The sequence below is a fragment of the Micropterus salmoides genome, unplaced genomic scaffold (genome assembly GCF_014851395.1).
Source record: "Micropterus salmoides isolate LMB-PRFRI ecotype aquatic unplaced genomic scaffold, ASM1485139v1 Ms_hic_scaffold_1198, whole genome shotgun sequence".
Classification (NCBI taxonomy): Eukaryota; Metazoa; Chordata; class Actinopteri; order Centrarchiformes; family Centrarchidae; genus Micropterus; species Micropterus salmoides.
The window spans coordinates 1-21,843 of NW_024040261.1; the positions used below are offsets into that span (position 1 = coordinate 1).

Consider the following 21,843-nt stretch of genomic DNA (forward strand, 5'->3'; position numbering starts at 1 on the left):
TAATTTTAATTTTCTCCCAAGTTTAACCTTCAGGTCTGACTGATACTTAGCTCTATCTCGTTCTCATTCTCCCCTGTTTCTAATTAAATAATATTTAAAATGCGTTCTTGTACCTCACTCTGCAGTTCAGACAGCTGTTGGCCAGCTGTGTCTCTGTGGTCTCTGGGAGCTGATGGTACAAACTGCTTTGAATCTTCTGCTTCAGACCTTCTTTATACTTTACCTGCAGGAGGCAGGAAGAAACATCACATGGTGCGTTCATCCAATCCTTGGGAAAAATACACTAGTCCCATCAGATATAAACGCCTCACATTTTGCAGTGGAAAAGTCTAAATACAATTGAACAAAGTGAGCACCTGGCCACTCCACATATGAACTCATATGGCATCAGCTCACACTGGAAGAGTTTTGGAGTTGGACTATGGTAGGACACTCCTTTAAAGGAGATTCAATAACATTTAAATGTTAACAAAGTCAACTATTAATTAGACAACTTTAAGTAATCTATTGTAGCCTATTTTAGGCTTTTAGGTGGGCTAATGACGCCCAAACATGTGATGAGATAAATATGTCACATCATAATTTTCTTATCATTCTCTTCCTACAGAGCTTGTGGAAAAAAGACACTCATAGAGGTTCTCATGAAAGGGGAAACAAATAACAAACGAACCACTAAATAAATGACACGTTTGAATACCTCACTCTGCAGGTTTGACACCTCTTTAGCGTGTTGGGTGTCGATGGTCTCAGGTAGCAGAGAGTACAGGTTGATGCTCATCTCCTTCTTGCCGTCCTCTTTATACTTCACCTGAAAAAACGCAACAGAAAATGTCTGTGTTTATCAAGCTGCTGCACGTGTAAAGTAAATTCAGATTTTTTTCTCCTTCCTGTTGTTACCTCGCTGAGAAGCTCGGATACTTCCTTAGCGTGGGCTGTCTCTAAGGTCTCGGGCAGCACATGGAACAGGCTGGAGGAACGACCTTTCTTCAGAGCCGCCTTACTTCAGCTGGACACAAACAGGAGCAGAGACAGTTTATCCCTCCATGAAAAGACAGGAGCGATGAGCGCATGTTTGTTTCGTGTGCAGACCAGATGTGCCGCAGGTAGAGGTGTGTTTCTACCTCACTCTGCAGTTCAGAAGCCTCCTTGGCGTGCAGCGTCTCCAGAGTCTCAGGCAGAGTCGAATACAGAGAGCTGGACACTTCTTTCTTTCCCTTTTTGTACAACATCTAAAATTCATTAAAAAAAATTATTATTTACCCTGAGATTTCAAGGGACAGAACATGGTGATAATTCATTCAACACAACGTGGCTTTCAGATTTGCAGCTGCTGTAAATTCAGACATACAGTATCTCACAAAAGTGAGTACACCCCTCACATGTTAGAAAATATTTTATTATAACTTTCCATGTGACAACACTGAAGAAATGACACTTTGCTATAATGTAAAGTAATGAGTGTGCAGCTTGTAAATTTGCTGTCCCCTCAAAATAACACATCACACAGCCATTAATGTCTAAAGAAAAGTGAGTACACCCAAAGGGAAAATGTCCAAATTGGCCAAATTAGCCTTTTTTCCCTCCCTGGTGTCATGTGACTTGTTAGTGTTACAAGGTCTCAGGTGTGAATGGGGAGCAGGTGTGTTTAATTTGGTGTTATCGCTCTCATACTTCCTCATACTGGTCAGTGGAAGTTCAACATGGCAAATAAGGTAGTGCTGGAAAATAATGGCGGCCACACAGAATATTCACACTTGGGGCCCAATTTGGACATTTTCACTTAGTGGTGTACTCATTTTTGTTGCCAGCGGTTTAGACATTAATGGCTGTGTGATGTGTTATTTTGAGGGGACAGCAATTTTACACTGTTATACAAGCTGAACACTCACTAATTTACATGTGTCATTTCTTCAGTGTTGTCACATGAAAAGATATAATCAAACATTTACAAACATGTGAACTCACTTTTGTGAGATATTGTATTTCTGAACTTGTCACCTGAGTACGGTAAGAAAATTAATTACAGCTTGATTTATAAATTAAAATCTATCAAAAGGGATGCACGTCATTGTAATCCGTAATGTATTGTGTGCAGCATATAAAATTTAGATTTAACAGTTTAAAGTCTCAAACATATCGCTTTTATATAAAGTTTAAAGTTATAACATTTTCATGAAATCAAACCGTTTTTTAACTATTTATGGCCGGCAATTTTTTCAACAACAGGTATTCATATTTATACAGTATATTCATTTTCATTGTTAGTGGCTGGATACAAATTGCCTTCACACGTATGAGGGACTGACAGGAAATGATGCAGCATGTGTCATCAGTGTTACTGATTCAGCTGCACTTTTTACTCCTGATGTTGTAATACATTGAACATGGAATTGAAGGTCAGATTCTGTGCTCATTTTTGTTGTCTTCACTTTCTCTGCCTCGACGGAGAAAGCAGCATCTTCAGTATGAAAAGTGTTTTGAGGTAAGAATGTTAATTTCTCACCTCGCTCTGCAGCTCAGAAACTGTTTTAGCGAACTGAGTCTCAGTGGTCTCAGGCAGCTGACTGTAGACACTCTGTGAAAGGCTCTTTATCCCATTCTCCTTGTACTTAGTCTGTAACAGACAGAAATCACGATTATTGAGATTCTCTGAACTTATTTTTCAGTATCATACAAGTCGAACAGGAATGTTTCTTTAAACTGTTAAATAATAAAAACTGAGTGTTTCTCAGTATCTACATATCAACAATTAACTCCTATAAATAGCAAAGCCATTATTGTGGCTTTTATATTTTCCTTTTCTTCTTTGTGTCTTTTTAATAATTTTCCTTTCGTCGTCTGTGTTTGATGAACACGTCTTTGTGTCCTCGCACATCAACGCTGACGGTGAGCCAAGCCTCATTAGTCTGGACCGTCGCTGTACAGCATTGTTTAAAATGCAAATTAAAGGCTGCAGCGTAGATAACCTCTTTGAACCTTTCTGATGATAATCACACTTGATGATGGCCAATTCATGATGAGCTGATAACACTGCAGCTTTCTGCAGGAGACGCCTTCCTGTTCTGGACCCTGTCGGTGTATCTGAGGATAGTGGTGAGTGTTCAATGTTGCGTCAACCACATCACATTTATATCTAATTTAATGTAGTTTCTTATTATTTCTATTAATTTATAACATTTAGATTATTATAGATGTAATAAAGAAAAACTGAAAGCATGCTGTGAGCTGTTTTGTTGCTGCTTGTCTAATTTTCAGTTTGGTTGTAGCTGAATTTAGTCAGATCAATGACAGTAACTTACTGAATGCATAACATTACTGAAACACAAGAGGCTGCTTATAAGCGAACCGGTCAAGAAGTTAATTAGCAAAACAAATTAGTTCAAGTGTAAATTTGTCTTTTTTTCAAAATATTTTAGTTATAGTTCACTGGGGGAAAAAACTTGTTAAAAGTTACTACTTATATTTTTCGTTCACTTTGTGTAAAAGATTTATTTTCTCATTATTGTTTTACATAAACACACTTAACACTGCATCTAAAGCTATTTAACACATTAACTGAAACACATTTGAGAGGATTATATGCAAGAGCCATCTCCCATACTGCACTGAGCATGACGTGTGATTACAGGATGACTCGTCTTCTCATTAAATTCTGTGATATCGATCCACCTGAGATGTGTTGTTGGTACTTTGGACACTGGATTAGAGGGCTCTGTCAGATATCTATCATGACTGGAATAAAATAAATTTTGTTGTAATAAATGCACCTCGCTCAGCATGTCAGTCATCTCTCTGGCGAAGCTGGTTTCCGAAGTATCAGGCAGAGTGGAGTAGAGGGAGCTGGACATCTCCTTCCTCCCGCTCTCCTTGTACTTAATCTGTGAAAATGTATAAAGAGACACATACAGAGTCTTCAATAAGGCAGCTGTAGTTTAATTTACCCTCCATGTTGACAGTATTTAAGCAGTAAAGAAGTGAGAGTGAAGAGTCATGTCTGTACTGTACCTCACTGAGCAGCTCTGTGGACTCTTTAGCGTGTTGTGTCTCCAGAGTTTCAGGCAGAAGAGAGTACAGGCAGCTATTCACTTCTTTCTTTCCGGCTTCTTTATATTTTGCCTGCAGACGTCACAAAGAACAACGTTTCTTGCTATTTACATGTTACCTCTCAGTCAATTCCTGCTGCAAGTCTCTTGTCTTTATGTATACATTATACAGTCTATAAATGACGTGTCTTTTCTTTGTTTTTTTTCAGGGTTTCTGCAGTAAATTAAAGACTTTTTAATACCACATAGCATGACATTTAATACATGGCACACACTCACAGCGGCCAAACAATTATGTAAAATCAGAAGCGAAGATAAACTCTAGAATTATTTGTTAATTTACCCTTTTTTTCAGTACTTCTCAGCACTGACAATAATTCCTAATGACCTGGTAAATCAAATTTGTGACCTGGATTAGCAGCAGAAAATGAATGGATGTATTAACCAATGAAACATTATTAATCAATTAAAGTTTAAGATAAAATCAGCTCTTCTGAGCTGCTGTAGCTGCAGCAGTGACGGTGTTTGCTACAGGTCTGATGCCACTGACTGATACTACATCTAACATGATGAGAGGAAATTAAATTGAAGACTTTTTAAAACCTTCTCAGACCGAAACTAAATTCAGTGCTCAAGACTTTTGAACAGAGATGTGCTGTTGTTAAATGCATTTCAGAGTAACGTAACATGAAACTCCTGAGATTTAGATAATTGAGTTTTGATTTATATTTAAAACCTTTTTACCCATTAATACTGTAAATGCTTAAATAGATAACAAACAGATGTGAAATATTTCATGTGTGATTAAAGGAAATCTACTTTAATTAACGGTTAAGGACTCTTACATATTAAAGGAGAACTTAATTAAGTGACCTTAAAATACCATGATTTATACTAAGGTCTCTTTGGTATTTTTAGGGAGTAAATTCAGATTAAATTAGTCTTGTTTGCTGGTGTTGATGTGTCAAACTCCACCTCTGGAGAGAGGAAATCTTAAACCTGAATTATGTCACTGTGATTCAATGAGTGTTTCCATAGAATTTAAAAAAACTGCACAAACTGAAGGGTTGGTAACAACATGTAACATGAATATAATAAAGTAATAAAGTTAATAAAATTGGGTTTCACAGGTCTGTCTTTCAATGAAAGCTTTGGATGAGTGAGAAGTGACGCTTCAGATAGTGGAGTAGCTCAAAGGCCGCCTGAGAGCAGCTCTACAGAGCAGCAAATTTAGCACAACCCTTTCATCTTCAACAGATTTTGCAAATGTCTAAATTTTATTTCATGCTGCTTCACTGCTGTTGGGATTTTCTGTTTCTGTTGAGATGTTATTGGCAGGTATATTAAACGTATTTTACACGTACATATTACTGTCTCAATGCTCTGACATAAAGCTAAATAAAGGTTGTTTCTTTCTGCCACGTTGATTCTCTCCAGCACCAGTTAGCTCCAAGAGAAAATATTAATTATTTAAACTAAAAAAATTATTAAAATCCATCATTTTCTGAGTCTGGATAAGAAGAACTCTTCTTCTTTGGTGACATTATCTTCCAACTCGCTGCTGTTCTCCCCCGAGTGCTGCCACCGTCATTACAGAAGAACAGAAATCTACGTTTAAAAGTGTAAAAAGACTCCATGGTTTTCTTGTTTCTGTTATTGGTCTTGTTTCTGACCTTGAACATGTTGTTCAGCCACGTTTTATAGAGAAGAACTGTGGCGTCGTGTACCGTACCTGGCTCTGCAGTTCAGACAGCTGTTTGGCCAGCTGTGTCTCTGTGGTCTCTGGGAGCTGATGGTACAAACTGCTCTGAATCTTCTGCTTCAGACCTTCTTTATACTTCACCTGCAGGAGACAGGAGAGGAGCCATGCACTGGAAATGAATGCTAAAGCAGTTGTTATTTCATTGATTTAAAATACTTAACTTATCGAGTGAAAACGGGCCAGCAGAGATAACGACAGCATTTCTATATTAATATTCAAAACGTAATATATATACCTCACTCTGCAGGTTTGACACCTCTTTAGCGTGTTGGGTGTCGATGGTCTCAGGCAGCAGAGAGTACAGGTTGATGCTCATCTCCTTCTTACCGTCCTCTTTATACTTCACCTGCAGTAATACAAGGCCATAATACATCAGAATAAAATGTAGAATTTATGGTCTCATGTCAATAAAAGTCTCCCCTCTCTCATTTCTGCATGAAGATTGGTAAGGATTGTTTTACCTAATTCACTTCCTGTCTGAGCCAGGGGAGCTGCAATGGCAACACCTTATCTCTCTACCTTATTTGAATTATTATCCCCCCCCTTTTTTTAACAAGGCAGGTCAGTCAATCAATTCTTATTTTCAGTGACGGCCTGGTCGGAGGTTAAAAAGGTCTCGAATAGGGAAAGTATACCAATCCAATGGCCGTCATCACAGGAAGCAGATTTATTTATCTAATAATATTAGTTTAGTTATCCTACCTCACTGAGTAGCTCAGAGACTTCCTTGGCATGCCGTGTCTAAAGTCTCCGGGAGAAGAGAGTACAAACACGAGTTCACGCCCTTCTTTCCCGCTTCCTTGTACCGCATCTGAACATAAAAACACATTTTAATGTACTGTAGCTTTTTAAAACAGCGATTCACAATTGAGCGATAATGATAAAGACTGTCTCACCTCACTCTGCAGGTCAGCAACAGTTTTAGCAAACTGAGTCTCGGCGGTCTGGGAGCTGAGAGTAGAAGCTCTGGGAGAGGCTCCTCCTGCCGCCCTCCTTGTACTTACTCTGAGAGGACAAAACAACCTGTCAGCACTGAACCTCTGCTGTTAGCACAAAGTGAAAACACTGTGTTATTTATGGCAATGCTTTGTTTAAATGAATTTCCATCCATCGCCAACCATTTATCCTGCGTACAGGGTCACGGGGTAAATGAATTTCCTTCCATGGCAAGAGACAACAGATTTTATTATCCAGTTTGAAGCGTGATCTGAATTACACATGATGTTTGTCTGTTTAAAATATAATTTTGAAAGTCAAGAAAGTCGCTGTTTGTTGTAAAACTGTAAATATGTAATTAGAAAGACCACAACAAAACAGGAGTTGTTGGATTAAACTCATCAGGTGAGATACATCTGTGCCTGGAACATAGCCACGTTAGCTAGCTAGAATCAAGCAGGCAATGAACATTAGCTTAGCATTACTGCGTTAACATGTTGGTGACGTATATTGTGCAAGACAAGAGATGTAGTTCATTGATCTTTGTGAAAGTTTGGCCGGACCAAGTGAGTTTCTTTTTCAATCAAATGTGCAGGCATTCCAACCAACCCGAACATGATGTTCATGTGCGTACACGACCAAATCAGAGGTGGAGAAAGCAGATTTAAATTTCAGTTTGGAGGGCTGCAGATGAGATTGGTTGACTGACTGCAATCAATCAATTAAAATCTCAATCAAGTGCTGGTTTACACCTTCTAGATCGCCTTTTTTCACTACAGTCTCATTACAAACTGAATACCTTTATGGCGTTTTCTGTTTGTCAATGAGAATTAGCTATGAAGACTGTCATTATGCAGCCATTTTAAGGCCTGAATTATGAATTGCTTAATCAAAACACAAACATGCAGCGGTTTCTGACTAAATTAGAAGACTCTCCAAGTAAATAGGACGGAATGACCTTTAAACAAAGACCAAAATTGGTTGCAAAGATTTCAAGCTCTTGGTACACAGTGTGCTCTACCTCACTCTGCATCTCAGTCATCTCTCTGGCAAACTGGATGTCTGTGGTGTCGGGGAGCTGAGAGTAAAGCGAGGAGGGAGCTCCTCTAACCAGCAACTTGGGCCGATAATTCACCTGAGAGAGGGAGGATAAGAGTGTAAGAGAGAGAGAGACAGTCAGACAGACAGAGAGAGAGAGAGACAGTCAGACAGACAGACAAACAGAGAGAGAGAGAGAGAAAGACAACAATGTCACTGCTGCCAAGACAGCTTGTTACCTGTTTCAGAGCGATATCATCAGTGTCTTTTCTGTGTGTGTGTGTGTACCTCACTCTGCAGCTGTGACACCTCCAGAGCGTGTTGTATCTCTGGAGTGTCGGCGAGTTGGGAGTAGAGGGAGATGGAGGCTTTTCTCTTCCCTTCTTCTTTGTATTTTTTCTGAAACAGAACAGATCATCTCTTTCAGGTCAGTTCAAGACGTTTTCAACAGAAGCTTGTAAAAGGATAATGAATAAGCATAAGCAACAAGAGTAATGACAGGGAACGATGGCTTGAAATTACTGTTGGTACATAACTTTGCTGTGCAGTACATGTTAGTGGTGCTGGTGTAGCCTTGATTTCTCCTGATAGCTAAACTTTAAATAAAGTTTCTGTGTTTGTTTTGTGTATTTACTTAATTTGCAGTGGGATGCCTCTCAGTCAAACCTGCAGCTTAATTAAACCTGCAACTGCTGCATGAAACAAACCCCGTGTTGAATCCTTAAGTTAACTGATGAAATATGTTGAAACACAGCTGCTGTATGACTCAGAATTAGCATCGTGTTTGAGTACCTCGCTCTGAAACTCGTGGACGGCCTTGGCCAGCTGTGTCTCACTTGTTTCGGGAAGCTGAGAGTACAAACTGCTGCTCATCTCCTTCTTTCCTTCCTCCTTGTACTTGTTCTGAGGAGCAGAGAGAGTTTCACTGTGACGAGTGGTCGTGAGTCTCAGGAAAACAACATGTCAATAAGGTCTGGACTGGTAACAGCTGTTTTTCCTTGTTGTCACATCCAGCCATACATCTGCCCAGCCAAACTTTGGACGCTTGTCATGTTACATCCTTGTATCTATCCACCCCTCCACCATCACAACCCATCCATCCATCCATCCATCCATTTATCCATTCATCCATCCATCCATACATCTATTTATCCATTCATCCATCTTTCCATCCATCCATCTATTTATCCATCCATCCATCTATTTATCCATCCATCCATTTATCAATCTTTCCAGCCATCCATCTATTCATCCGTCCATCCATTCATCCATCTTTCCATCCATCATTCCATCTATTTATCCATCCATCCATTCATCCATCTTTCCATCCATTCATCCATCTATTTATCCATCCATCCATTCATCCATCTTTCCATCCATCATTCCATATATTTATCCATCCATCCATTTATCAATCTTTCCAGCCATCCATCTATTCATCCGTCCATCCATCCATCTTTCCATCCATCCATCCATTCATCCATCTTTCCATCCATCCATCTATTTATCCGTCCATCCATTTATCCATCCATCCATCTTTCCATCCATCCATCCATCTTTCCATCCATCCATTTATCTATCCATCCATTCATCCATTTATCCATCCATCCATCTTTCCATCCATTTATCCATCCATCATTTATCCATCTTTCCATCCATCCATCCATCCATCCATCTTTCCATCCATCCTTCCATCCATCCATCCTTCCATCATCCATCTATTTATCCATCCATCCATCTTTCCATCCATCCATCCATCCATCTTTCCATCCATTCATCCATCCATCCATCTTTCCATCCATCCTTCCATCCATCCATCCTTCCATCCATCCATTTATCCATCTTTCCATTCATGCATCCATCCATCCATCTATTTATCAATTTTTCCATCCATCCTTCCATCCATCCATCTATTTATCCATCCATCCATCTTTCCATCCATCCTTCCATCCATCTTTCCATCCATCCATCCATCTATTTATCAATTTTTCCATCCATCCATCCATCCATCCATCCATCCATCCTTCCATCCATCCATCCATTTATCCATCCATCCATCCATCCATCTATTTATCAATTTTTCCATCCATCATCCATCCATCATTTATCCATCTTTCCATCCATTTATCCATCCATCATTTATCCATCTTTCCATCCATTTATCCATCCATCATTTATCCATCTTTCCATCCATCCATCCATCCATCCATCTTTCCATCCATCCTTTCATCCATCCATCCTTCCATCATCCATCTATTTATCCATCCATCCATCTTTCCATCCATCCATCTTTCCATCCATTCATCCATCCATCCATCTTTCCATCCATCCTTCCATCCATCCATCCTTCCATCCATCCATTTATCCATCTTTCCATCCATGCATCCATCCATCCATCTATTTATCAATTTTTCCATCCATCCTTCCATCCATCCATCTATTTATCCATCCATCCATCTTTCCATCCATCCTTCCATCCATCTTTCCATCCATCCATCCATCTATTTATCAATTTTTCCATCCATCCATCCATCCATCCATCCATCCTTCCATCCATCCATCCATTTATCCATCCATCCATCCTCCATCCATCTATTTATCAATTTTTCCATCCATCCATCCATCCATCCATCCATCCATCCATCCATCCATTTATCCATCCATCCATCCATCCATCCATCCATCCATCCATCCATCCATCCATCCTCCATCCATCTATTTATCAATTGTTCCATCCATCATCCATCATGTCTGACCTCACTCAGTATCTCAGTCAGCTCTTTGACAAACTGGGTCTCTGTGGTTTCTGGCAGCAGAGAATAAAGAGAGGAGGAGCTCTTCACATTTCCTTTGTATTTAATCTGGGAAACAAACAAACAAACAAACCTTTGTTAGAATCAGGTTTTATGATCACAAATACCAACTCCAAAACCAATTTAAAATCATCGGACCCTTATAGGTACAATATTTAGAGGCTAAGTAAATATATTACTTATTCTTGCGTATAAAAACTTGTTTCTTGTTTGTCTACTGCCATCAACACTGTCTGTACTTCACAGGTACACAAGTTGAACCAAATCTTGTAACAACCTCACTTTGCAGCTCTGAAGCCTCTCTGGCGTGTTGCGTCTCAGGAGTCTGTGGCAGGATGGAGTACAGAGACATCGACGCTTCCTTCTTTCCCTCCTCTTTGTACTTTGACTGAAACAGCAAAATTGATCATATTGGTGGATGGATATGAGAGAGAGTGTGCTGTTGTACTTTGTGACTAGTTTTTTTTATATATACAATATTTGGCCCAGTCCTCGCTTCTTAAACCAGCAGTCTGGGTTTACGGTTAGAATCAGGATTAGATTATTCGTCATAAGTGAAGAAAAACAACCATGCATGTTGTGTGTGCAGACCTCAGATATCACAGCGCTGATGTTCTTGGCGTGGATGAGTTCAGCTCCGGGAACAAACAGACTTTGCCCCCTCATCTTCTCAAAGTCTTCCTTATACTTCACCTGCAGGGAGGAGGAGATATTAAAGTGTGTTTGAGTGTGTGTTTGTGTTATATGACTTTATATTTCATGCAACCTGAACTCTTGCTGCACTCCGTGCCCAGGAGGAATCTTGTGTTGGTTGTTTTGCAGAGTTTTAATCTTCAAGCTCACAGAGGAGTCGTCTTGTTGGCTGTGTGCAGCATAAACAAAACTACTGCTATTTCATCTCCAAAGCATTTAAGCATAAAGACATTACGTGGTGTTATCCTGGTAACAATAATTGCATAAGTGGACCCCTTTACACTATCTGTCCTGGTGATGTATCCCTCTAATCATGCCAGGCTGCAGCACACAATATATTTTAATATTCACTGTGTTAAGAGTTGATCTTTGCAGCAACACTCTGAACTAAAGCTATGCCTGGAAAACAAACTGGGAACAAAAAGATATTAATAATTAATATATAAAGTAATACGTTTCTCTCCTTAAAGAGAAGATCTGAAGAAGAGATTTGTTTTTTCATTATTTTTTTATGTTTTTTTACTTAAAGGGGAGAACATGATAACATTACTGTAATATTGAATAATAATGTACTGGTAATATTTATTTTTTTTTGTTTTTGTTTGACATGTTCATAAATTACTCATAATGAATATAACAAGTGTGCCTAATATCAGTTAACTTCAGGTTTGAAATCATGTCAGGTTTGTCAAAAAGATGATTTTAAATGAAGCCATAATCAGCTGCTCCGTGGTAATTTATTACTTAGAAGGATATAAAGAAGAAATCCAAAGTGCAATAAATACTTCCTCAAATCTGTGTAGAGTGCCTTCTCTAGCATTGGAGCTACAGCTGGTCCATATTCACAGTAAAATATGAGGTGTTTCAGGATGATTGTTTATGTAACTTCTGTCACATTTTGTTTGCTAGCTCAACATGTTTTTTTCATTCAGTGCAGAACTTCACAGGAAAACAACCACAGTGCCGATGGACTGAACTTCATTTCAAAAAAGTGCCACAGTTTTGGCGTTTCCCTGAGTCTGACTGGACGTTTGGTCCAACAACAGACGGGCAGATTTTCTGGAAAGACCCAGGAGAAAAATGGAATTAATCCACAGACAAGCTGTTCGCCCAAATCTGTGAGAGGAAACTAGAGTGGGGAACAAAACAAAAGGTGCTTAATGGCACTAAATAAACGGCTTCTAACCGGCAAGCATGTGATAGTCCAGGAAGTGGCCAAGTTCAGCGTCAACACAAATAAACACACAAGTTTTATGATATATTAGAAATGAATATATAAACATTTTCGGAAACGTAACACTCAGTGAGGCTCTGTGTATTTATAAATGTCCTCTTGTATATTATGTAGCGTTTATTATTGTATAATTTCTTCTCTATGTGCTGTTATATACTCTAAGCTACAATAGCAAAATCTCTACACTGGCTGCAGGACTGTGCTTAATGCAGAGCTGCACGAGGAATTTTAGGATTCACACAGGCGAGGGAAACAAAAAATGTTAAGAGTGTGTCTCATCCCACCTGCTGAGATAAAGATTCTGCCTCTACAGCCGAGTGCAAAGTCTTGAGATGTTTGTGTTAAACTTGTGATGAACTGAACTCTCCTACTGCGTGTGATGATTAATAATGACGTTTGAAGGCAGGTTTTCACTGGCAGAGAGATATACAGAGAGACAGCGGAGCGACAGCAGCTGGAGGAATAAATGAAGATGATTTTTTAAAGTGGGTTGACTTGCTTCCACTGTAGCTGATGAGTCATTCTGCAAACAGCCAAGCTGTCAAGTTAGACTCACACCAGGGAATCAATATCTCACCCTCCCACATCTTACAACAGCATTCACCTCATTCACCGTTTTACTGTGAAATACAGGCTTCAAACTGCTGCTGCAGAAGCCAAATGGCGTTTTTTTTTCTTTTTCCCATTTCAGTATACGTGACCTCCTCTGTGTTGAATAAAGGCCAGTCATTCGATCGTTGGAGGGATGGTTACCAATGGCAACCCTGCGTTTAGGTCATTTGTGAGGATGTGGAGGAGGAAGAGGACGACGCCTCGCTTCCTTTACACGTGTGTAAGAGTTCACATCCAGAAGCATTTGTATTCATTGAAAATCAAGCAGGAGATATTACACAGTGAAATATGACTTTGGGTCAACAAAGCACATAGGCTAAAAATAAAAGATAAAAAATAAAAATAAATAAATAAAGATCAGATGCAGTACTGCGTTAAGTGTTTTTACTGTTGGATTATTTACCAAAATGGTTTTGAGACAGTGTTTGACACAACAAGCTCAGGTTTAACCCTAAACTGTCAAAAATGTTTTATTAACAGAAACATACAAGTGAAATGTAAAAAGAGCTACACTGGAACAGTCTGCAGATTTGGGTAAATAACACAGTAGTTACATAAAATATAACACTAACACTGGGTCAGATCAACGTCTTCTCTTGGCTGGTTTTTGGTGATGTTCCCTGGCGTCACAAAGAACTGATGATGAGCATTTTTAATGTCTGTTGCTTAAACAGACTGCTTTTAAGATCAGTTCCTTCACAGTTCACAACTATCTACAACCACAACTACAACTATCCTCTTTGATATAATGCTAAAAGATTCTTTACTATTACTTTTGGCCTTATCTTCTCTGTGTTCTGTTTATTAATTGTTGTTTCGCTCTGTTTACATAGTTATGGTCTCTGTTCTGAGGTTTTGGTTTTGAATCAGCGTTCTACTCCTGTTCCTGTCTGATGTTGAAATGGTCTGTGTCAGATGTCCGCGTGCTTGTTTTGGTGTTTTGGTTTGGTTTGTCTGTCTGCTTGTCTGAATCTGGTTTCTTATGGTTACAGATCATGCCGGGTTTCAGTCTTGTACTTGTTCTTGTTCATTCTTGAGTTCAGTCTGTTGGTTCTGTCAGTCTGCAGTCGCCCCGTTCAGTTCCTGTCAGTCGTGTCTCAGCATCTTGTCCGGTTTCCTGTTTTAGTTTGCAGTTGTCTGTGTCTGTTGTTGGCATCCTGCTTGTTTCCTGTTTTGTCTTAATTAAATTTTGTCAGCGACTTCAGCGCCGACAAAACGTAGCAAAACGGTGGTGCCTTGAATACCCTGCTGTGTACGCAAGCGCTCTGCATTTTCTTGCCTTTTTAACACCTTTGTTTTTACAAACTTGTTGCAGCTGATAACACCTGTGACACGCCCACCAAACGGGAGAAAACTACCTTGAGTGTTGCACAACGTTTCAACGAAACATGTCGTTCAATCCGAAAACGTTGCAAACCATTTTGAGATTGAACACGCCCCTGATATGTCTCCCCTGTTTATTCCCTCCATGCTCGTCAGCCCTATATCTATATATCTATATATCTATATCTATATCTATAGATATACTGTATAGATATACAGTGGGTACGGAAAGTATTCAGACCCCGTTAAATTTTTCACTCTTTGTTTCATTGCAGCCATTTTCCAAAAATCAAAAAAGTTCATTTTATTTCTCAGTAATGTACACTCAGCAACCCATCTTGACAGAAAAAAACAGAAATGTAGAAATTTTTGCAAATTTATTAAAAAAGAAAAACTGAAATATCACATGGTCATAAGTATTCAGACCCTTTGCTCAGTATTTAGTAGAAGCACCCTTTTGATCTAATACAGCCATGAGTTGTTTTGGGAAAGATGCAACAAGTTTTTCACATCTGGATTTGGGTATCCTCTGCCATTCCTCCTTACAGATCCTCTCCAGTTCTGTCAGGTTGGATGGTAAACGTTGGTGGACAGCCATTTTCAGGTCTCTCCAGAGATGCTCAATTGGGTTTAAGTCAGGGCTCTGGCTGGGCCATTCAAGAACAGCCACGGAGTTGTTGTGAAGCCACTCCTTCGTTATTTTAGCGGTGTGCTTAGGGTCATTGTCTTGTTGGAAGGTAAACCTTCGGCCCAGTCTGAGGTCCAGAGCACTCTGGAAAAGGTTTTCGTCCAGGATATCCCTGTACTTGGCCGCATTCATCTTTCCCTCGATTGCAACCAGTCGTCCTGTCCCTGCAGCTGAAAAACACCCCCACAGCATGATGCTGCCACCACCATGCTTCACTATTGAGACTGTATTGGACAGGTGATGAGCAGTGCCTGGTTTTCTCCACACATACCGCTTAGAATTAAGGCCAAAAAGTTCTATCTTGGTCTCATCAGACCAGAGGATCTTATTTATCACCATCTTGGAGTCCTTCAGGTGTTTTTTAGCAAACTCCATGCGGGCTTTCATGTGTCTTGCACTGAGGAGAGGCTTCCGTCGGGCCACTCTGCCATAAAGCCCCGACTGGTGGATTGCTGCAGTGATGGTTGACTTACTACAACTTTCTCCCATCTCCCGACTGCATCTCTGGAGCTCAGCCACAGTGACCTTTGGGTTCTTCTTTACCTCTCTCACCAAGGCTCTTCTCCCCCGATAGCTCAGTTTGGCCGGACGGCCAGCTCTAGGAAGGGTTCTGGTCGTCCCAAACGTCTTCCATTTGAGGATTATGGAGGCCACTGTGCTCTTAGGAACCTTAAGTGCAGCAGAAATTTTTTTGTAACCTTGGCCAGATCTGTGCCTTGCCACAATTCTGTCTCTGAGCTCTTCAGGCAGTTCCTTTGACCTCATGATTCTCATTTGCTCTGACATGCACTGTGAGCTGTAAGGTCTTATATAGACAGGTGTGTGGCTTTCCTAATCAAGTCCAATCAGTATAATCAAACACAGCTGGACTCAAATGAAGGTGTAGAACCATCTCAAGGATGATCAGAAGAAATAGACAGCACCTGAGTTAAATATGAGTGTCACGGCAAAGGGTCTGAATACTTATGACCATGTGATATTTCAGTTTTTCTTTTTTAATAAATTTGCAAAAATTTCTACATTTCTGTTTTTTTCAGTCAAGATGGGGTGCTGAGTGTACATTACTGAGAAATAAAATGAACTTTTTTGATTTTTGGAAAATGGCTGCAATGAAACAAAGAGTGAAAAATTTAAAGGGGTCTGAATACTTTCCGTACCCACTGTATCTATATATATATCTCAACTGCCGTTGTGTTTGGTCACTGCTGGATCACTGTAGCTTGTTGTGCTCTGTCTTGCGTCGTATGTCGAGTGTCCTTTTCCCGTATGTGTTTTCCGCCGTGGACTTAAGTATCTGTCAGTTGTGGATTGTGTTTATCACTGCATGGGCTCACCCTGTTTGGATATATATGTATATGTGTACGCCCTGAGTTCTGTGAGAGTTAATAAATTTCTCCTCAGACTGTACTCTGCTCTCTTGTGTCTTTCGCTTGGGCCCAAAACTGTCTGTCACTCAGCAATTCCTGAAAATATCAGGTCCAGTTGCACTGCCAACTACTCTGTGAGCTCTATGTGACACCGGAGACGATAAATACACACACATCCGACTGTAAGGCTCGGTAAAGTGCACTATTAGTTGCAGTCATTCACTGGAATTTGATTTCCCCGACATGGCTCCACGCAGCACCGCTGATATTACAGAATGACAGTCGCCAAAACAGAAAGCTACCTGTTGGTACTTTATGTTCACAGCGCTGTGTTTGTCCTGTTTGTCCACGGACCGCACCATAACAACCATGTGTTTTTTTCCCTACTTAACCTGGACTAAATGAAACCATGTGAATAAAATAGTAAACTGAACCGACATTGAACGAACTTACATCACTGGCGAGTAAGCTGCATCTCCTGTTAAAGGCTGGGTCTGGTACTGGAGGCTTGACATCAGAGGAGGCCTGAAAACACACAAGTGCACGTAAGAATTTGAGGTCAATAATTACACGGACAATATTTAGACAAAAGTCAGTTGTAAACAATGTCTTAGTAATATTGGTAATTAAAGTACAATATCGGCAAACTGAATTATCCATACTAATAATACTGAGAGAGAGAAACTTGTGAGTCAACCATAGGAAACTCTTCTATGCACCACTAATCCCTCGCCGCTCTTAACAGGCCCGACTGAGTCCTAAAAATCCCACTATCAAAGGCTAATAATGGCACATTTTCATTTGTAGTTCCACTAATCCTCTCTAAGCCCGTATAAAAACCTGCAGTGCCAGGCGATGCCCCACGCCAAGGTCAATACAAAGACTCCCAGTCAGAGCTGAGAGGGGGCTTTCTCTGCAGAGGAACCAAATCTGCCTCTCAGCAGACTTCATCAAAGAAAAGCAAAATCCTTAAAGACGTTTAGCAGTACACAGGACTTAGCTACAGTTCGGGAACACTGTGTGTATTGGCGTATTGAACACGGAAATCATTTAATAGAAAGAACAACCTCCTTAAAAGACCAAGAGGTCTAACTGCAAATTTGAAACTTTCAAAATCAGAAAACCAAAAGTAAATAATAGAAAACTTTATTGGCCTTCTCTGAGACCCTGGTGTTCTGGTTTTAAAGAAGCAGTTCTCACATGAAATGAAGATCACCTATATGATATGAAGTCATATTTGTTTTAAGTAGACTGACAACTTAAATGGGTTAAAGGTAGGATCAAAAAACGATTTGGCTGAAAAGACCTGACGGCTCTTTAACAATAGAAAATGGTGAGGAAAAAAAAAACTTTTTTTAAAGTCACAGGTTCTGATCTGAAATAAGATTAACTAAACCAGCTGAGACAGAGATCTCTGCATTGTTAAAATACGAGGATGGACACGAGTCTAATCTAAAAGATAACAAATTAATTACCTGGTTCCTTCACAAATGGGAGGACTGAATTCCACACTGAACATATTTAAGATTCGCAGGTGTGCACGCTTGAGGATTTGGTCATATTCATTTTCCTTTCTTTGAGTTCTTTCTTGTCAAAGTTCCAAGTTATCTGATCATTTTTAGGCTTTAACTGAGCTGAATATTTGGGTTGTTTATGTTGAGTTTTAAAAGTTGCAGGAAGTTCTCACCTCGGATTCCCAAGTTCCCAACAACTTCTTTGCTCGACCCTCCTCTTCCTCTTTATTCTCGTCTCCTCCCTCCATCTCTGCTTGATTTTCCTCCTTGTCCTCCTCTGTTATTTTCTCAGTGTCAACCTCCTCCTCCTCCCCCACGTCCGTCTGCTTCACCGTGTCAACAACCGTGGTCAGCATCTTCAGCGTTGTTACCACCTCTTCCTCCTCTCCCTCCACTGTCATAACCTCTTTCATCTCTTCAACAAACACCGGAGCAGCTGGGGCCTCTTCATCCATGTGATTCACCTCTGAGGACAGCGGACAGTTAAGTTTTAGGTTCAGCTTATAATGCAATTTTTTTATTTATGTAGCAGAAAGTGAACAGAAAAACGAGCAACACCACAGAAAACGATAACTCCTTCGAGGGTAAGTCCACCCTCGATTTCTGCCACGATGAATCGTTCTTATACGACAGAGGTGGGGAGGAAAATGTCTGTGTGAGGTGTAGCTTTGTGGTTACATATTGTGTGATGACGTAGAGAGGTGTGGGGGTGGGAGCAGCACAGACCGACCATAGCATAGACATTTATTTTGATCTTTCATCGCAACAATCATGAGGTAAACCATAGAAATATACCGTTCGTGTTACAAAGTAATCTACCAGGAATATGCTCTGGCATTTATTCGAATGGCCAATGCAGCACCTTGCGTTGGCCAATGTTGGGGCCAGTCTCAACTTTTTGCAGAACTACCCTGTGTTATTTAGCAGGAGTCTCTGCACTCCCAGGGTCACTGCGTTACCAAAATAAATGAGAGGCCTACGTTTTTTTCATTAAGTTAAAGTCGGCCTTAGTGTCTCTGCCGGAAAGGCTGGAGGCGGATGGTGCTTTGGCAGCCAATGAAGACATTTACAACCCATTAACAAATTATAAAAGGACAACAAAGACAGCAAAGAGACGGTTGCTTTTTGTAAGTCGCTTTGGGCAAAGAGTCTGTCAAATGAATGTGATGCAATGTGACGTTATAGACTCTCTTAAAGAGAGTGTTCTGTTCCAGTACTGGAGAGATTTGCGATGCGTTTTAAAACTTGCATTGAAACTCTTGTTCCACGTTCTCAAAGTTGTGTACGGCCTTATTAGAAAAGTATATCTCCCTTCTCATGTATGACAGCATCTCTTCCATTCGTTACCCCAGAGATGTTGCTACCAAACTGACTCAATTAGCTCAAAAACCGAGGTCTCTTAACCACGGTTCTAGTAAGGTTATAAAAGGAATGAAAGCAACTAAACACTGAAAATACCACTCATTACTAAAACTGCAAACTACAACTCACTGACGACCCAGTATAGACAACCCATATCATGGCTGTCTATACTTTCGTCTGCTAGCGACTTCTTCAAAGTCATGGTCACCATTTCCTGCTCTACGTGTCAAGGTCACCTTTTCAGCTTCATCAAAGTCACCGTGTTAAATTACTTAACGTCGTGGCCTTTCTTTCAGATTCTTGGTCACCCTATCAGTATCACCAGTAATCGCCTCTGGATGTCGAAGCGTCTTCATACTTTTCAGCTTTTACCGACCTTCCCCGAATCTTCTTCTAAGGCACTCACCTTGTCGAATTTATTGTCTCTTAATAAGTTTTCCTTTCGGCTTCCTGGGTGTTTGGGCTAGTCTTTTAGCTTTCCAAACACTGCAGTCAGTTTCTCATTCACTCCTTTTTATATTATTTTGCCTTCTCTTGACGTGAAACTCTTTGTTTTCTCAGGATCTTCTCATGCGTTCCTTTCAGGTTCTTCAAGGCGTTCTCAGCGTTGTGATCCCTCCTTCAGCTTCTGGATGTCTTGGACACTCTTTCAGTTTCTTTGATTTTGTTTTCGCCCTTTCAACTTCTTCGTCAACTTTTAGCGTCTCATTATTATTGCCTCTAACTCAAAGCATAAACCTGTGTGCGACTGAACTGCCTTGTCTAGTCTCAACTGCCTCCTGTGTTGGCAGACTGTCTTCTGGGTGTCAGTTCGTTGGGTACTTCTTATCACTTTTAACTTCCACATTTAGCCCTCTACTCAAGACCTTATCGCCACCGTGCCCTTCATCTCAATCACAGTGCCAGAGCTGGGTACAGTGTGTCTGTGTGTTTAGGTGCACTAAAACAAAGACTGTGGGTACATCCTGTATGAATGTGTCACTGTCTGTGTGTGTTTGTTTAAGTGTATGTAGGTTAAGGGGATGAAGGTGAGTTCAGAAATATCGTAAGCTGGAAGGAATGTACCGTACACACTGAAGAGGACAGGAGCCTGCACTTCAGTGTATACAGGAAACCCACACACACAGAGCAATACCTACTTTTTATTTATTTATTTATTCCCACCCAGTGGAGCATAAGCTCATCAGAACCCTGCACCACCAAGCCCCGATTAAAGGAACATAAACCCCTGAAGAAGGCACTTACAGCTTGTGGATATCCAAACTGAACCTTTATGAAAACAGCCAAAAGATCCAAGAACAATAGTACGGCTGCTGAGAAAAAGAAAAGAAAATACAACAACATTGTGATTCTGTACGTGTCTGGAGTATCAGAGAAACTCAACAAACACCACATCTCTGTGGACCACACAGATACTGATCCACCCCAAAGACCGCACACGCAAACACAAGAACAAGAACCAATCTAGTCAATCAATCAACCAATCATCACGGCTGGATTATTGCAACAGCCTTTTCACCTGTTTAATTTACATCTCTTAACAGGGGAGGAGGTTTGCAACACCATTTACAATGTTGTCCTTTCATCCCAGGAAACTGACTAAACGCTCACATCTGGCCTCATGTGAGAATGCTAACAATGGTCGTTCAGACTTGGCCTCAGGAGTCTCCAACGATCGTAACGACGTAGAAGTACTAATAAAGTAAAAGGTATCAACCCTCTTGACAACAACCCCACACTGAAGAAGCCTCTTGGATGAGGTGAAACCTCTTCTAGTATCTTCAACCAAATCCAGTTGCCCTTGATTTGAACCTTTCTTGGATAAGGAATCTACCGTTTCCATCCACACACACACACATATCCACACACTTTAGTTACAGTCCATTTACCCTTCAGCTTGAAGTTTTAGTGTTTTGTTCCAGCTGGAGAGTTCTTCAACCTGCCCCAAAGCTCCACAATTACACAGACTCTCTCCACTGTTTTTATAATAACAACCCTATATGAAACTCTTCTCCTGCCCCTGAATCACATTATGAAATATTAACGTCATTCACAATAAAAAAACACGACTTTTACCAAGTTGTGTGTATGTAGTTGTATGTTGTGTGTAAATGTAGGCTTTAAGGACACGAGTTCAATTTCAGCTGAAGAGTAAAAAAAAAAAAAAGCCACATTCAGACAAGCTGTTGCACATTTTCACCTTGAAATATTGTGTTTGCTGTATCTTTTAAATAGGTGTTCAAAGCTTATTGTTGATGATGCTTGATGTAAATGAAACAAAACATATCAAAATTAGGTCAAAGCTTCTCCTTGATTTGTAGGCATCGTTCCACTGTGTGGGAAGCTGTGAGAGTGTCTTTGATCTGTTTTCATTGCAGAAGCTTCTTGCTGGCTAACATCATTTTGGATACCTTCATATCTTTAAGAGGTTAGTTAACAGTCAGGAATAGTTTCGTTT

At 40.2% G+C, this 21,843-nt stretch overlaps 1 protein-coding gene and 1 long non-coding RNA gene across 2 annotated transcripts in view; both read right to left on the reverse strand.

Annotated features, from left to right (window-relative positions):
- Positions 1 to 105: 105 nt before the first annotated feature.
- LOC119898538 lies at positions 106 to 1,000 on the reverse strand. The gene is made up of 3 exons (XR_005443584.1): positions 898 to 1,000; positions 698 to 808; positions 106 to 223 (listed from the first exon to the last, which is right to left on the reverse strand). It is a non-coding gene; the product is annotated as an uncharacterized LOC119898538 (long non-coding RNA).
- Positions 1,001 to 1,002: 2 nt separating this feature from the next.
- The window catches only part of LOC119898539 (nebulette-like), a gene marked incomplete at its 5' end in the record, with an annotated part of 33,115 nt that continues 12,274 nt past the window's right edge, over positions 1,003 to 21,843 (reverse strand). Inside the window, 13 exon segments of the mRNA XM_038712679.1 lie at positions 1,003 to 1,006; positions 1,090 to 1,229; positions 2,504 to 2,614; positions 3,768 to 3,878; positions 4,006 to 4,116; positions 5,776 to 5,886; positions 8,068 to 8,178; positions 8,572 to 8,682; positions 10,536 to 10,640; positions 10,870 to 10,980; positions 11,184 to 11,285; positions 16,963 to 17,034; positions 18,197 to 18,489. Coding sequence (XP_038568607.1) covers positions 1,003 to 1,006; positions 1,090 to 1,229; positions 2,504 to 2,614; positions 3,768 to 3,878; positions 4,006 to 4,116; positions 5,776 to 5,886; positions 8,068 to 8,178; positions 8,572 to 8,682; positions 10,536 to 10,640; positions 10,870 to 10,980; positions 11,184 to 11,285; positions 16,963 to 17,034; positions 18,197 to 18,478 — 1,482 coding nt within the window.